We start from the raw sequence: 14,865 nt of genomic DNA, 5'->3' as shown, positions 1-14,865 counted from the left end.
ATGGGCCAGTGAAGAGCGGCGGAGGGAGGCGAGGCGAGGCGCACACAGCAGACCAGGAACACATACATTAATACACTTGTTCCATCACCAATCAGCATAGGTGTGCTCATTCTCCTACCCCCACCTCCTCCTTCTTCCACCACCACTCTCCCTCCCTCCTCCTTCCCTCCTTCCCTCCCTCCCATCTCTTTCTCTCTCTCTCTTTCTCTTCCCCACTCTCTCTCTTTCCCACTCTCTCATTCGCTCTCTCACACGCCAGCGCACATCCTCGCCAAACTCCGTGCGTCCTGACATCTGAGTTCACTGTCAATCTCTGTCTCCTTCGCAGGGATATCCCCTCCGTCTCCGCCGAAGACCACTGGAAACTAATTTTTCCTCTTCTAAACTTCCCGAGAGAGACTGATCCTGGTCGGCTTTCTTTTTTTTTCTCTCTCTTTCTGTGGTGTGGAGAACTAGGCTGTAGCCTGTAGTTTGCCAAGGACTTTGACAACGACGCAGGATGCCCCAAAAAGGTGAGATCCTGACTAAAAGTTTGTCTGTGTTGTTAAATTATGGAAATATTTTTGGGACACATCATTATTATTAATATTATTAATAGTATAAATGTTGATGTTATTATTAATTAGGATTATTGTTAATAGTATTATTAGTATTATTATTATAGGTCATTTATTCTCGGCTGTAGGTTGAGGTTCAGCGGTGAGGTTGTGGGTGTTTTATCGCTTGGACTGTGCAGCCTGTCTTCTGACTGGACTCTCTCAGAAGTGCGAACAGCCTTTAGCGTCTCTGTCGGTTTTATCTGCTCGATTTTGTTGTTGTGTTTAGGCCTACGGATAGCTTACCGCTTATTTATGACAGCAAAGAGTAAAAAGTCACGTTGGGCCAGGACAGTGATCATCGTGGAGAATCGGGCGCAATGACCCGTTGAGGAAAGGTGTCAGATTGATTCATGCAGGCGAGTCACCCAAGCGCCTTCTACAAAAAAAAAAAAAAAAAAAAAAAGTGGATCCATGAAGCACTTGGGGCACTTGGGGAGGCGGCCCGATTTTTTTTTTTAGCGTGTTTGTTTGTGTGTCAGAGAAAAATACAACTTTCCCCCCGTTTTTTGTTTCTAAGCTGTTTGAACCTGCCCTTCTAATGACAGCGAGTTCAACTACTTTTGCATCTTAGCAGTTCGGATATTTCACAACCGTCAGATACTATCTTCACATGCACGTCAGCCTACAATGGTAAATAAAGATTCAAGTAATTTCAGTGATTTAGTACAACATAAAATATGGACACAGATTGCTGCTGCTTTGAAATTATTTTGTCCAAACAAGTAGGCAAAAGTGGTAAAATAAAAATAAATGCATTCACTTATTCATTGAATGTGCATTTTATTTTAAAGAAAATACGTCACAATGCATGCAAATAAAAAAAATAAAAGAAAAAAATATATAATAAAACTTAAAAAGACTGATAGCAAAAACACACCAGGCCTATACCTTAATGTGTTAAGGCACACTTCCTTGTTGGTCATTTGAGTTGACATTAAACCTGCTGGCTAAATTCATGCTAATAACTAATACACTAAATGTATTCTGTAAAATGTGACAGTTTCCCAAAAGTCACCTTCATGTATATATTTCCTCTGTTAGCCTCCAACTTGCACCGGGGCCATTGTAGCCAAGGCCTACATTGACTCTTTCTGCATATGAATGTTGTGAGCGCAGGATCCAGCGGCCAGAATAAGCATGTTGAATTAAGACATTGTTGTTACGGATTACTAGAGGAAAAGAAATGCAGATTAGATCGTAGTTAACCTCAGGAACAACAACGTTTGAGCTTTCGACCTTAAATAAATGATTAACCACTTGGACCTTACAGGGCTAAAAGCTACTGACCGCGGTGCATTTCCAGGCTGGTCAGGCTTAACAGGCTGTTCTTTTATTTTTTATTTTTTAATGTAATTTAGATATATTTTTTCCCCACATTATCTTTAACATCATGGCATTACTCCAAAAGTAACAGTAATATTTAAATTATTTAGTGGCTGTTTTTCTCGTTCTCTTTTTTTTTTCCTCTTCTTTTTTTTTTTTGTGGTCATTTTATGTTATGCTAAACAGGCTAACTCAGGCTATGTGGGCCAGTGTGATGGAATCTGAATTTGATTAATGACCGAGCAGCCTATTTGTTAAAACATGAAAGAAAGCTACAATCTAAATGCAATGGCGGCCCTTCGTGCATCTCACAAACCGGGCTTGGACTAAACACAGCCTGTTAGTGGTCGGTATTAGGCCATTTTGCTCTGCACACAACACAACTTTGCATGGAGGGAGAAAATGAAAACTTCAGACTTCTCCCTCCCTGGCCCCCTTTTTATCTGTTCCCCATTCAATAGCTTCTTTAATGCATTTGTCTTTTCCAATTGAGCGCCCTACTGCGCTGTTGTGTCTTTAAACCCGCTTTACAACCCGCACCAGCAGCACAAAATAACCACCAAATATTTATAACAAGAAATTACTTTTTAAAATTCTTTCTTAAAAAAAAAAAAAAGAAAGAAAGAAAGAAAAAAATGCAGGGCAAACAAAACCCACATTCACGCACTAGCGGCACCGGGGTCACGGTCGTGTGTGTGTGTGTGTGTGTGTGTGTGTGTGAGAGAGAGAGAGAGAGTGTGTGTGTGAATGGTCCCGGAGGGGGTGGATGCATGCCTCCGGCTCTTTGTATTAATCTGAACTTGTTGGTGTGTTTAGTGGGGAAGCTGTGTGTTTCTAGTCGCGGAGGCCGAGTTTTCGCCCCGGGTTTGAGGTATATGGAGGCAGAAAAGGGGGTGCATTGTTAGAGTCCAGCAGGCTTTGTACACCAGCTTTGTACCCCCTCCTGGTCTGGACTTTTGCAGAGCAGTGAGGCGAGGTAGACAACGTGTGTCACTGTACAGTTTCCATGATAGACTCCACAAGAGGAGGGATATCGAGTTTAGAAAAAAATATATAGAAACCTCTTGCTGAGACGATGAGGGCTGATTTCTTTAGGCTGTGTGAACTAAAACAAAGATAACATCAGGAGTAAAAGCCTTGGAAGAGTCAGTGTTGTTAAAGAGTTACGGGCACTATATCACGTGTGGGCTGTTAGTTAGAATTTATTTTCACTTTAGGAAACAGGCCCAGCAGAGTTAGATGTTAAAAATAACATTGTCCCGTGTCAGTTTTAATTTATTTGCTTGGCAGCAACATTTAGGATAAATCTAAACCTAAAGTCACAAATATGAAGATACAGTAGGTTGAAGTGCATCAGTGTAGCTGTGGCTGTGCTAATGTGTTGTTTTGCTTTGTCCTATAGGGAGACATTAAGTAGTGAAAACGGCAGATGATTGACTAAATTGTTATAGAGTGGACAGTCAACTCTGTTTCCAGGCAAGTTTAATTAAAAATACATACATACATTCAGGATGTTAAAATTCATGATGCATCCATAATGTTAAAGCACCAGATCCGCAACAACAACAAAAAAGAAAAAAGAAAAAAAAAAAAAAGAAAATTTCCTAAATGAAATTCAAATCGAACGAGATGAGAAACTTTATTTATTTTAAAGAAATGTTGGAAATAATTTGACAGTTAAAAAAAGAAAGAAAAAAGATCTGTACACCAGTTTTATGATTTGATGCTAACCAGCTTTGTTATTTCCTTGTGACGCTCAGAATACCACAACCAAGCCACGTGGGAGTCTGGCGTAGCCTCAATGATGCAGAACAGTAAGTTGTTTTTACATATGTATGTATATATATATAAATGTTTATATATTGTTTTGAAACTTTTGATTACAACCGCAAGTTCTAATGTGGTTGCATGGAAGCAGCACCCACTGACATTATACACTGGTTGTTATAACGCAATAACTTTAAAAACACTTTAAAGAGGAGGGTAAAAAAAAAAATAAAGAAGGAAAGGAAATGTATATGCAGACATAAATTTGCATGACTTTGAGTTGCAGGGGGCGAAACAGTCTCAGTTATTTGATGGCCGTTTCATTGCTGTTAATTTATTTATTTTTTTTCCCTTGCAATGATAGGTAGGCAAGTTATTATTGAACAAGTTAATCACACGTCGTCCTGCTCCAGAGAGAGGAAAGAGAGAGAGAGAGGGAGAAGCTGGGAGAATAGAGGGGGTTGGGTTGAGAGGGAGATTTTTGTTTCTGCTTGAGTTGGTATTAAATAATTGCACAGCCGTCTGCATTAGCGTTAGAGCTGGCTGCCAGGCTGCATACAAGATTAGCTGCGTAGAGAAGAGCTCTGCATGAAACATGAGGAATAGCAATAATGTCTTATGTAGATTAGTCCATATTCTTCACGGACAGACAGCATGAACTAGAAAGAAAATGCTCATATTATAACCGCAGGCCTCACTGTTAGGTGCAGGCTGAACTCACAGCGGAGGATAAATATTAACAACCATATTGTCGTGGGTGCCAATCAAAAGCATGGTAGATGAAGTTGCTTATAGGGGCCTCTGTGTTTAAAGTGGCCCCTTGAGTTGAATATCTGTCTTATTCCTGGTGTGTGTTGAAACAAAAAAGGATAAACATGAAACATTTTCTCTCTTGCTGCTGGACAAGAGGTGTATGACATCTGTGATGAAGGTGTGTGGAATAATTTTATTATATTATTCTCCATATACCTTGATGACGTGTCTGTGCTGTAACCTGTGCTGCGCATTAGTCCAAATATGTTTGAATTCAGTGTTGGACCACGTGACAGTGGGATTGTTTGATCTGTGTAGAGGTTTGATTCATGAGGGAAAACATGCCTAAAGTGACCTGTGTGATAAAAAAAAAAAAAAAAAATACAATTATTATTATTATTATTATTATTCTTATTATTATACAAACTGGTGGCAGCGGAGTGGGTTTTATTTTATAGGCCACAGCGCTGTTATTTTCTTTCTTTTTTTTCTTGCCAATTGTCCATTATTGAGAATGATGGGGGCCTTATCAAAGCTGTGTACAATACCCAGTAGTGCTCCTGCTTTGCTGCGGATTGATGTTAATGGGATGCTCCCCTGGCTTGGCGTGTGATGTCTGGTGCGAATTGCCGAGGAGATATCATTGGGCCCGGCCCTTTGGGTTGTCTAAAGGTCGCGACGGCCTCGGTGGCTTTTGTGCTAATAACTCCTGGGTGTATATGGTGGGGAGCGTCCAAATTGACACCATATGTTTTCCTATTAGTCGACTTGCAATAGAATACAAGGCGCATAATCAGCGCCAGCGGGCGAGATCGACTCTGGTGCACTTGAGGGAATTGTGCCATGATTAAGACTTAACCTTAGGAGAGTTTGATTTTCATGTGATGTCCTTATCTGACGGTTTTATCGATCAGGAGGATTTATGTGATAGTTACAAATCAGAGATGATGGAAAAAGCCCTAGAGAACCCGCGGAGCAGGGCTGCTTAATGCGGGCAGGCCAATTTCGGCATAAGACGTCTATTAATTCCACTTAATCCTGGAATTACCAAAGAGCAAGAGGGATGATAATGGATTTACTATCAATCAGATCCACACTGGAAGATTATTACACGTAGTGGCCAAAGGGGATATGTTACTCAGTTAAACAGGTTTATTTTCACTCAGGTATGAACAGACTCTTTTGATCATAAAATAAAAGTCTCCGGTTTAAAGCAGGGTCCTGTGACATATTTCAGAGTAAAGACGCCTACCGATTGCTCACAACAGGACTGCAGTGGCTGTGAGCATTTGTTGTCAAATACAAACAAGGGGGGGAAAAAACTGCATGTCACTTTTAATATGTTAAGAATCCAGGCGCGCCCTCGTTTCTGTGACCGCGCGTAGCCCCTGGCCACCTTAAAACGAAGTCTCCCTCGGAGGGTAAACGAGTAGCGTCCAATTTTGTCTGAGTGATATCCAAATGCAGACAGAAAGGGTCGTTTTATCATGCTACTATTTGTCGTGACGATGCGATTTTCAAAAGCAGAGCGGTGTCATAAAGTGACATGCCTGCCACAAGTGCTCCAACTGATCTTTTCAATTAGCCTCCCATGCATGATCCGAGGCGACTTCCGCCTATTTCCAGAAATTAAGCTCAAACTTGACGTGCAGCTAGCTTTATTTTAAAGACAAATGTCAGGCAGGCTCATCATATTTTCCCCCTCTTCTATATTTGGAGCTTATTTATTGCTAAGGAGCCTCTGCTCCCGGAGTCAATGTACCGGGCGGCAGCGCAGGGGAAGGGAGCGGAGAAACAGAGAGCAGCTCAGGCACTCCGGGGAGTCAGCTCTCCCATTTGGCTTCAGGTTTGCGGGATTATTCTGTGCTTTAGAGAGATGCCATAGAACAATTTAGGGATAATTTAAAAAAAAAAAAAAATCTTTTTTTTTTCTTTTTAAACACAATAACCAGACATAAAAAAAAAATGCTATTTTAGAGCTAGTGTCTTATGTGTTTCCTGCTTTGTTCATGCGTAATTCTGGTGTGTTTTGAAGGACTATCATCAAGGAGCTGCCGATTTAAAAAAAAAAAAAAAGGGTGACGCCTTTGAATGAAAGCTAATTTTATCACATTATCACAGGTCTGGTGTTTTACGTGATCGTCGGTGTTGCTGGTTATTATTTTGAGGAGGATAGCTCATGAGTGAGGTGCTGGTGTTGGCGCTGAGCAGCTGTATACGATGGGGATGGATAACGGTGCGAATGTTTTAATACCGAAGTTTTCTGGTTTGATAACAGGTTGGTTGAGTTGCACCGGGGCAGGCGACAGATTGAGCTGTTTATTTATTATTAGAGAGAAAGAAAAAAAAACATATTGAGATGTTTTGGTTCGGTTTATGTGACGCTGCTGTTGGCTGATCCACGTTCTGCATGTGTTGCTGAATAACTGCGCAATGCTTGACTCCAGAGGGGAATGTACCGAAAGTTTCTTTAAAAGATTGTGTTATCAATGCATTCTGATTTAAGACACTTTTTGTCTTTTTTTTAAATTAACAACGTATATGAGCCATATTTTTAGAAGTCAACTGCAATAAACCTTCTGTACCTCTGTATGCTGTCTTCATATTTCATCTTTCCTCGGTTCTCCCGAGCGCTAAAAGCCGTTCTCCTCATTACTAAATGAAAATCATTTGCTTCAGCACATATGTGTTTTTTTTTTTTTTTAATTTATTGCTCCTGTTATATGATGTGATGACCGCGATGCTTTTGTCTCCATGTAGGTCACAGTGGCGTAAACCAGCTTGGTGGTGTGTTTGTTAATGGTAGACCGCTGCCGGATTCCACCAGGCAGAAAATAGTTGAACTTGCTCACAGTGGTGCTCGACCCTGCGACATCTCCAGGATACTGCAGGTGACAGTCACTCTCCTTTTTGAACAGAAAACAGGTTCATCCAGACTTTGTTTCCAATGGATGCAAACTACTTAAAAAATATATTAATAATAAAATCATTAAGCCAAGTATGAAAGATATAACCGTATGGTTTTGACATGAAATCAGTGTTTCTTGTTGCCTAAGTTTTGAATTATGGGATTGTTTTTAAGTCAGTAAAATTATTAATTATCAGTTACATCATTACATTAACTGGAAATGTATTTAAAAGGAAAAAAGAAAAAAGAAAAGCCGACAAAAAGAAATTTGCCTGCTATTATAAAGAATAAATCTATTGTAAGAAATGCCTAATATACCATTCAAGGCATATTTTTTGTGTTTATAGACCCATGATGAAGTCCAAGTGCTGGACAGTGACAAGGTGATAATTATTTGACGCCATCTTAGAAATTCCCTTAATAGTCGTAAATAATGTATGTGAATTGTGTTTTTTTGTTTTCTATCCAGGTATCCAACGGCTGCGTGAGCAAGATCCTGGGCAGATATTATGAAACTGGCTCCATAAGACCGAGAGCAATAGGCGGCAGCAAGCCCAGGGTCGCCACTCCGGAGGTGGTCGCGAAAATCGCGCAGTACAAGCGGGAGTGTCCGTCTATCTTCGCGTGGGAGATCCGCGACAGACTTCTGTCGGAGGGGATCTGCACCAACGACAATATACCCAGTGTAAGTGTATTGACTGTAAGTTATGTGCATGATTTAATTTGCCACATGAAATGACTTTTTTTCTCATGCAGTCGAGGAAAAGGAGATGGGCATCCAACCATTCAGTCTTATTAAACACACTGCGTTTCAAAGTGTTGTGTGTGTGTGTGTGGGGGGGGGGGGGGGGGGGGGGCATTACCGCTTATGTGATCACCCAAACATACAAGTCAATTAGAAGGAGCTCGTTGTCCATTTGTGAACATCTTCATGTGCAGATTTATTATGATTATAAAGTGTGTGTGCATGTGTGTGTGTGGGAGAGAGAGAGAGTGCGCGGGCGCGCTTGTGTGAACCCGACGCGCGCAGAAACACACTGACACGGCGCTCCATCTCATCCTAATCCTTACTTTTTTTTTTTATCATATGTAATTTGTCATTCAGGTGTCATCGATAAACAGAGTCCTCCGCAACCTGGCTAGTGAAAAGCAACAGATGGGCGCAGATGGCATGTATGACAAGCTGAGAATGCTCAACGGTCAGACAGGAACTTGGGGGACCCGGCCCGGCTGGTACCCCGGAACATCAGTGCCAGGGCAGCCCAACCAAGGTGAGCCTCATTATCACACAGTGGCAATAAAGACACCTTGACGCATGCACGGTTGTATCAGAGGAGGAGACAGCCTGGCGGTGTAGGTTTGAGTTTTCGGTTCTCAAGCTCAGTGATATTTATGGTCAGTCTTAGAAAAAGGATTTGACTTGCGTTGTCTGTTTGAAGGTAGATGCATTAAGATGGATGTGAACTCCGCAGAGGTCACCGTGAATGATCATGTATGAATATGAATAGTTTTACAGCTTACTATTCCAGTGGTTCCGGTCCACGGCTCTGTTTTGCAGGAAGGTATTGTATTGGCATGCTTTGATGCCCTGAACAAGACCCCCAATTAAGACTAGTCGATTAGAGGAAGCCATAGGCCATGCATGCAGTCTGAATGCCTCCACTGTCCCAGACATGGATGTGCGTGACAGCGGCTTGTCCTTTCAGCAGAGGTGTCCATCCAACAGCCTGCATTTTCCTCCCCTCCTGATGGGGAAGGCAGAGCCGGAGAGCTGTGTGCGGGGATATTAGTACAAAGGAATGTTTTCCTTCACACGCAATGATTGGTTATGGGAACGGTCCGCGCTACGTGTAATTGCTCATTAGAGAGGGCTTTGTCTCTCATTATGGCAACATGCAGGAGTGTGGAGATGGCAAGGCTGCTGTGGAAATGTTCCACTTCAGAGGGTTTCCTGTCGGCCTACAGCAGGCCAAACACCGAGCAGGTTTTTCTTCGAAGAAACACCACCTTTTACTTTTACTTTGCTTCTTAAATATTCACTTATTAAACAAGTATTAAGCTTTGCGTGTGATTTATATGAATCAGAGAGAGAGAGAGAGAGAGAGAGAGAGAGAGAGAGAGAGGGAAATGCAAGTGGAGGAATTCAAGTCTTAGCAAATAATAATTTGCATTTGTTTGATGAGCATTTGGACACGTGGGGCTGTTATTTAGTTTTACTGTGGTTGCCGTTGGTGTAGTCTGTCATAACACATTAGAATAATTATTACTGGTCCCTTATACAGCTAATATGCTGTCATCATTATACAGTTATATTATATTTTCTATTATTATTATTGTTATTATCATTATTAGCACACCCATAATAATAATAATAATAATAATAATAATAATAATAATAATAATAATAATAATAATAATAATAATAATAATAATCGCCTCTTTGGTTATTATATTTTTAATTCCAGAAGTATTTAGGTAAAGCTGTTGTCTCAAGGGAACGAAAAATATGTTTGCCATCCGACAGTCGAGTAAGCAGATATAATAGCAACATGGAGAGTGACAGGGCCCCAAAAGAAGACAACTCTATCCAGAGAGGAACGAATAAAACTCCTCACCGATTTGGTCTTTTATCTCTTTCTCATTCTCATTCTCTGGCTATATGGCTCTAAATCCCGTCTATAGGATTTAGTCTCTCACTTTCTCTTTCAGTTCTAAGCGGTTTCTCAAGAGTGTTTTGATCCGGTCTCAGCCGCTGAAAGGTGCCGCAATTGGTTCGGTATCTCTTTTTTTTTTTTTTTGCTGCTTTTCCGCCTCACTGGCTGAGACATCGTGATACTAAAGAATGAGTTTATTTCCCAGCGCTTTTATAAAGAAAACAAATCCCATCCTAGCGTCAGTGGGTCTGGCAGACGGATAATAGCTGCACATTCACTCCTTTTTATGGATTAGCCGGAGTGAAGAAACAAATAGCGTGGATACAAACTATTGGCCTATAGAAGAATACTTTTTCTCTAGTTTGCAGCAAGGGAAATTGTCGAGAAACATGTTGCATCAGGTTTCCTCCAGTGAACCACGACTTTCACATTATAGAGGCACTAAATATGTTTTCAGGCCTAAAGAAGGCTTGTCATTTTCCATGGAAGCAGGATCGCGAGAAAAAGTGCAACTTGTTTGGATTCGCGTGATGGAAACGATTTTTATAATTTTATAATTGACAAAACTTTTGTACAATTTTTTTTGTTTGTTTTTTAATTGGACACCCAAAGTTCAATTTTTGGTTGTTTCAGTAGCCTGCATGTTTGCTTCTTTTTCGAGGGGCACAGGAGCTTGGTGCACCACCCCATGCACCTGTTCCAGCCCTGCACCAACCTCTTGCACCACTTATTCAAAATATGCCAATCAAAACATAAACAACATCTGCATACAAAAAAAAAACCCAAACAAAAACAAAAAAAAAAAAACCCAAAACTTAAATGCCCCTTTATGAGCTCAACCCATGGTGCCGGACAGGACATGAGTGAGATATTACATAAACCACCCTCTATCAACGCTCCCCCCCAACTCCGCTTAATTTCGCATTAACTTCTCGGTGTGATAATGATGTCCAACAACAAGACAGACATTAGTCGATAAGCCTCGCCCTGCAACTGAAGGGGCCTTTGGGCCCACCGCGGACAAGCAGGAGCAGTGAATAGATTGGCCTTATTTTGGTTGTTCAGGGGGTTGCATGCTCTCTCCTCACTCATTTGTTTCCAATTGAAGACAGAAATCCTGACTGGCGTGGAGCTGGCCGGGGGACGTGATTAATGATGGTAGTGGATAAGGGTTAACACACTGGACTCAAAGCTCTGTTGACTGGGATCCTCGTGCGCACAATACCAAAGTACTACAGCCTGTGCGCCTCCAGAAAGAGAGAATCCTTTTGTCATCTCCTCCAATAGCCCCCTCCACCCCCACCTCCCCTCCCCTCCCATATATTACACCCACCGAGGGCTCACTGCTCGTCCCTGGCTGTGACCATAGTTTAATGGTTTCCCTTACTCCTGAAGGCATTGTATCATTCTGAAAAGCGTCTTCTCCTATTCAAAAGTTGGTGGTCACCTCAATGGCTATACCAACGCCCATATGGGAACGAACCATTGAGGCATTGCTCTGCCCTAAAAAAAAAAAAAAAAAAAGTGGGGGTAGAGGGGGGGGGGGGGGGGGTGTTAGAGAGTTTGGGGTTTTAATACATTTCATAGGCTCTGAAAAGAGGTTCGCCACATCTTGTCACATTTCTCTTAACCTTTTGAGAACACACGCCATTGTTGGGAAGCGATAAGTACGCGGGGCCTTCCCCTCGCCAGCCTGTTTTTCCCACAATATTTTATAAACAGTTTAACTGCGAAGACCTTTCTTTTATTTCTCTCTCTTTTTTGGTGTGTGTGATATTGTTCCTCTTCACGCGGCCAGTCGTCTGTAATCTGGCAACATTATGAAGAAATTTCAATAATTCCCCTGATTTTGGATGAAATCAACCATGATAGTGGCTTTAATTAATGATGTTTTCACTGCGGTCTGTACAATTAGGCTGATACAACACGAGACCCCAGAATTAATTATTCAATTAACTTAATTGAATGCATATTTCATTATATGCTTTTTTTCCCCTTTTTTTTTTTTGCAGATGGCTGCCAACAACAAGACGGTGCAGGAGAAAACACAAACTCCATCAGCTCGAACGGCGAGGATTCAGAGGAGACACAGATGCGACTCCAGCTCAAGAGGAAACTACAGAGAAATCGCACGTCCTTCACACAGGAGCAAATTGAAGCTCTGGAAAAAGGTCCAACAATCAGTGAATAATTTCCACACGTGCATGAGCCAGTTTCAATTTGAAAATAGTTGTTTCTTCTTATCAATAAAAGTAAACACATTCCTGATAATGGTCAGAGAGTTGATGTATTCCTGTTACGGTTTATTGCAGTGAACAAATAATAGATCTAATTATTCAGTTGTTAGTAAATGAAGAAGTAGTGGATTCTGGGCCTTAGAGATAGGCTACATTCATTCAGCTAATTCGTTGCTTATTTACTAACTAACATTTTTCCTGTGCGATTTCTTGCTCTACAGAATTTGAAAGAACTCATTATCCAGATGTTTTCGCGCGTGAGAGACTAGCAGCGAAAATCGACCTGCCCGAAGCGAGAATACAGGTGAGTGAGCAACAACTTATTAAAATGTTTTTTTTCTTTTTCCTTTTTTTACACCAGATTTGTGAAAGTTTTCAAACGCTACAGAGTGGTGAGAAGGAGGGGGGCGGGTGCGAGGGGTGGATGACCGTAAGAAAACTAACAGGAAGGTTTTCATCGCAGGTATGGTTTTCAAATAGAAGAGCAAAGTGGAGGCGAGAGGAGAAGCTGCGGAACCAGCGCCGTCAGGCCAACAACTCCTCCAGTCACATTCCCATCAGCAGCAGCTTCAGCACCAGCGTCTACCAGGCCATCCCACAGCCCACTACACCGGGTAGGTGTCCACCAGAGCTGGGGGTGGGGGTGGGGTAATGTTTACAAGGACACCACCACCGGCTTCAAATATATTAAACAACATTGTATTATTACTTTAATGAGGGGAATAACCGCACATTTAACTGTTCATGACTTCAGGTCTGACAGGATCCAGGTGAAGTAGGCTATTACTAAATATCGTTATGTGACAGCCTGCGGATTCATATGAAAAGGAGAAAAGAGGCCTCGATGGCTGTGCGCTCTAGTTCACATGAAGTAACACCGGTGGTTTCCTTTTGATGGATGATTGAGCAAAACTTCTCAGCTGACTATCTGCGTAATTACCAAATCAGGCACGAGGGCACACCGGCAGAACTGAAGCTCATGCTCACAAGTCAATCACCTGAGACACACACACGCTGCACAGTATCTGTCCGGGCCTATCAGCCTGTCAAAGAAGGCGTCACCTCGTGCACGCACAACTTAACGCTAATGAGATGGTCTCTCACACTGAAGGACTCTCTCTCTGTGTGTGTGTGTGTGTGTGTGTGTGTGTGTGTGTGTGTGTGTGTGTGTGTGTGTGTGTGTGTGTGTGTGTGTAATGTATCTACCTTCAGCAGTTTTAACCGCATTTTCCTTTTTTTCATTCAGTGTCTTTCACCTCGGGGTCAATGCTGGGTAGACCTGACTCTGCACTCACAAACACCTACAGTGCGCTGCCCCCCATGCCCAGCTTCACCATGGCAAACAATCTACCTATGCAAGTAAGTAGAAGAAAACAAAACATAATCCTCATTAGTCAATACAAGTTTACGGATGTGTATTTTATGTAATAAATGATTTTAATGATGTTTCCTGGCCAAACATTTTCCTTAAAAACTTATATTTAATGAAAGATTTGGATTTTTTTTTTTTTTGGGGTCAGGAGCAGAACTAAAATTATGAATGAAATGAAATCTACACACGTCTGCCTATGAAAAGCTTACAGTGTCACAGGCTACTGAGCTGAAAACTATGGTTGGCTAAGCTAATGTAACATTCTCTCCCCATCTATAGCCCAGCCAGACCTCCTCTTATTCCTGCATGCTGCCTACCAGTCCGCCTGTGAACGGGCGGAGCTACGAAACATACACGCCCCCTCATATGCAGGCACATATGAACAGCCAATCAATGACCACTTCTGGTACCACCTCAACAGGTAGGCAGAAAATTTATTGTTTACCAACATGCTTGGGAATTTAAAAAAAAACCAACAACAAACAAACGGTGCACTCTTTGAAATATCTGCCACCTTCCCTGTAATTTTGGGGGTACTACATAGCCATCTTTGATTCATGATATGTCACGGGAACTTTCCTTTTCCCTCCTTCTGTCCAGACTTCATGGTTTAAACGTCTGCAGATCGATATTTCCACATTTCATATCATCTCTGCAGCTGCATGAAAGGAGCTCATTTCATCGCCTGCTCTGTGCCATCATGTCAATCCCACTACTCCAGCCCATAGTTTAGTTCCACCCCATTAGGATGCTGTTACTGAGAGCCATATATACTGGTTATAGTCATGAAGAGTTAATCATGCATAACCACATTTCCTCTGTGCTAAATTGCTAATTAATTTGATTCATTTGCTGTTGTACTCTCTCTGTTTAAATGCCATTGCCAAAGCCTCAATTTATTGAGCTTGCAAGCATTTTACTGAGCAACCATGTGCAGAGCTTTGTGACTCATTGCAGCTTCACTGCTCGTCTACCTATTTGCAAGCTTTTAAAATACAAAGCTTTGTGCTGTAAGGCTAACTAGTGTTAGCTCTCACACTAACTGTGCATGTTGCGTTCACTCATCTAATTCAGCATGTTGATTTCTGGGGCTATATTATTATTTTTTTCAATTCTGTTGTTTTTTTTTTTTCTTTACTGACGTCTTTCTCTTTCTGTCTCTGCAGGACTCATCTCTCCTGGAGTGTCTGTCCCTGTCCAAGTCCCAGGGAGCGAGCCTGACATGTCTCAGTACTGGTCAAGACTACAGTAG

General features: G+C 41.7%; 1 protein-coding gene across 12 annotated transcripts; it reads left to right on the top strand.

Moving 5' to 3' along the window:
• The first annotated feature begins 499 nt into the window (after nt 1-499).
• pax6b (paired box 6b) lies at nt 500-14,865 on the top strand. Of its 12 annotated transcripts, XM_041034311.1 has the most exons (13): nt 500-512; nt 3,683-3,736; nt 4,597-4,620; nt 7,203-7,333; nt 7,820-8,035; nt 8,456-8,599; nt 10,406-10,415; nt 12,017-12,175; nt 12,463-12,545; nt 12,705-12,855; nt 13,488-13,600; nt 13,893-14,034; nt 14,780-14,865. In XM_041034311.1, the coding sequence occupies exons 1-13, from the start codon at nt 500-502 to the stop codon at nt 14,863-14,865; spliced, it is 1,326 nt and encodes a 441-aa protein (XP_040890245.1). The 12 variants fall into 12 exon arrangements, with proteins under 12 accessions (XP_040890245.1, XP_040890254.1, XP_040890237.1 ...); XM_041034320.1 differs by lacking the exon at nt 4,597-4,620; XM_041034259.1 differs by lacking the exons at nt 500-512; nt 10,406-10,415 and adding an exon at nt 7,698-7,733 and having other exon boundaries at nt 3,712-3,736; nt 8,456-8,621.

Source organism: Toxotes jaculatrix, chromosome 1 (assembly GCF_017976425.1).
Source record: "Toxotes jaculatrix isolate fToxJac2 chromosome 1, fToxJac2.pri, whole genome shotgun sequence".
NCBI lineage: Eukaryota > Metazoa > Chordata > Actinopteri > Toxotidae > Toxotes > Toxotes jaculatrix.
Note: the sequence above shows the minus strand (reverse complement) of the source record. Positions and strands in the feature narration are given on the sequence as shown.

Bases quoted from the DNA above. Each gene is read 5' to 3' on its own strand.
- pax6b (XM_041034241.1), top strand. The intron at 8,051-8,455 runs GTAAGTTATGTG...TTTGTCATTCAG, and splicing joins CCAGTGTAAGTGTATTGACT to GTGTCATCGATAAACAGAGT. The intron at 12,546-12,704 runs GTGAGTGAGCAA...TTTTCATCGCAG, and splicing joins TGCCCGAAGCGAGAATACAG to GTATGGTTTTCAAATAGAAG.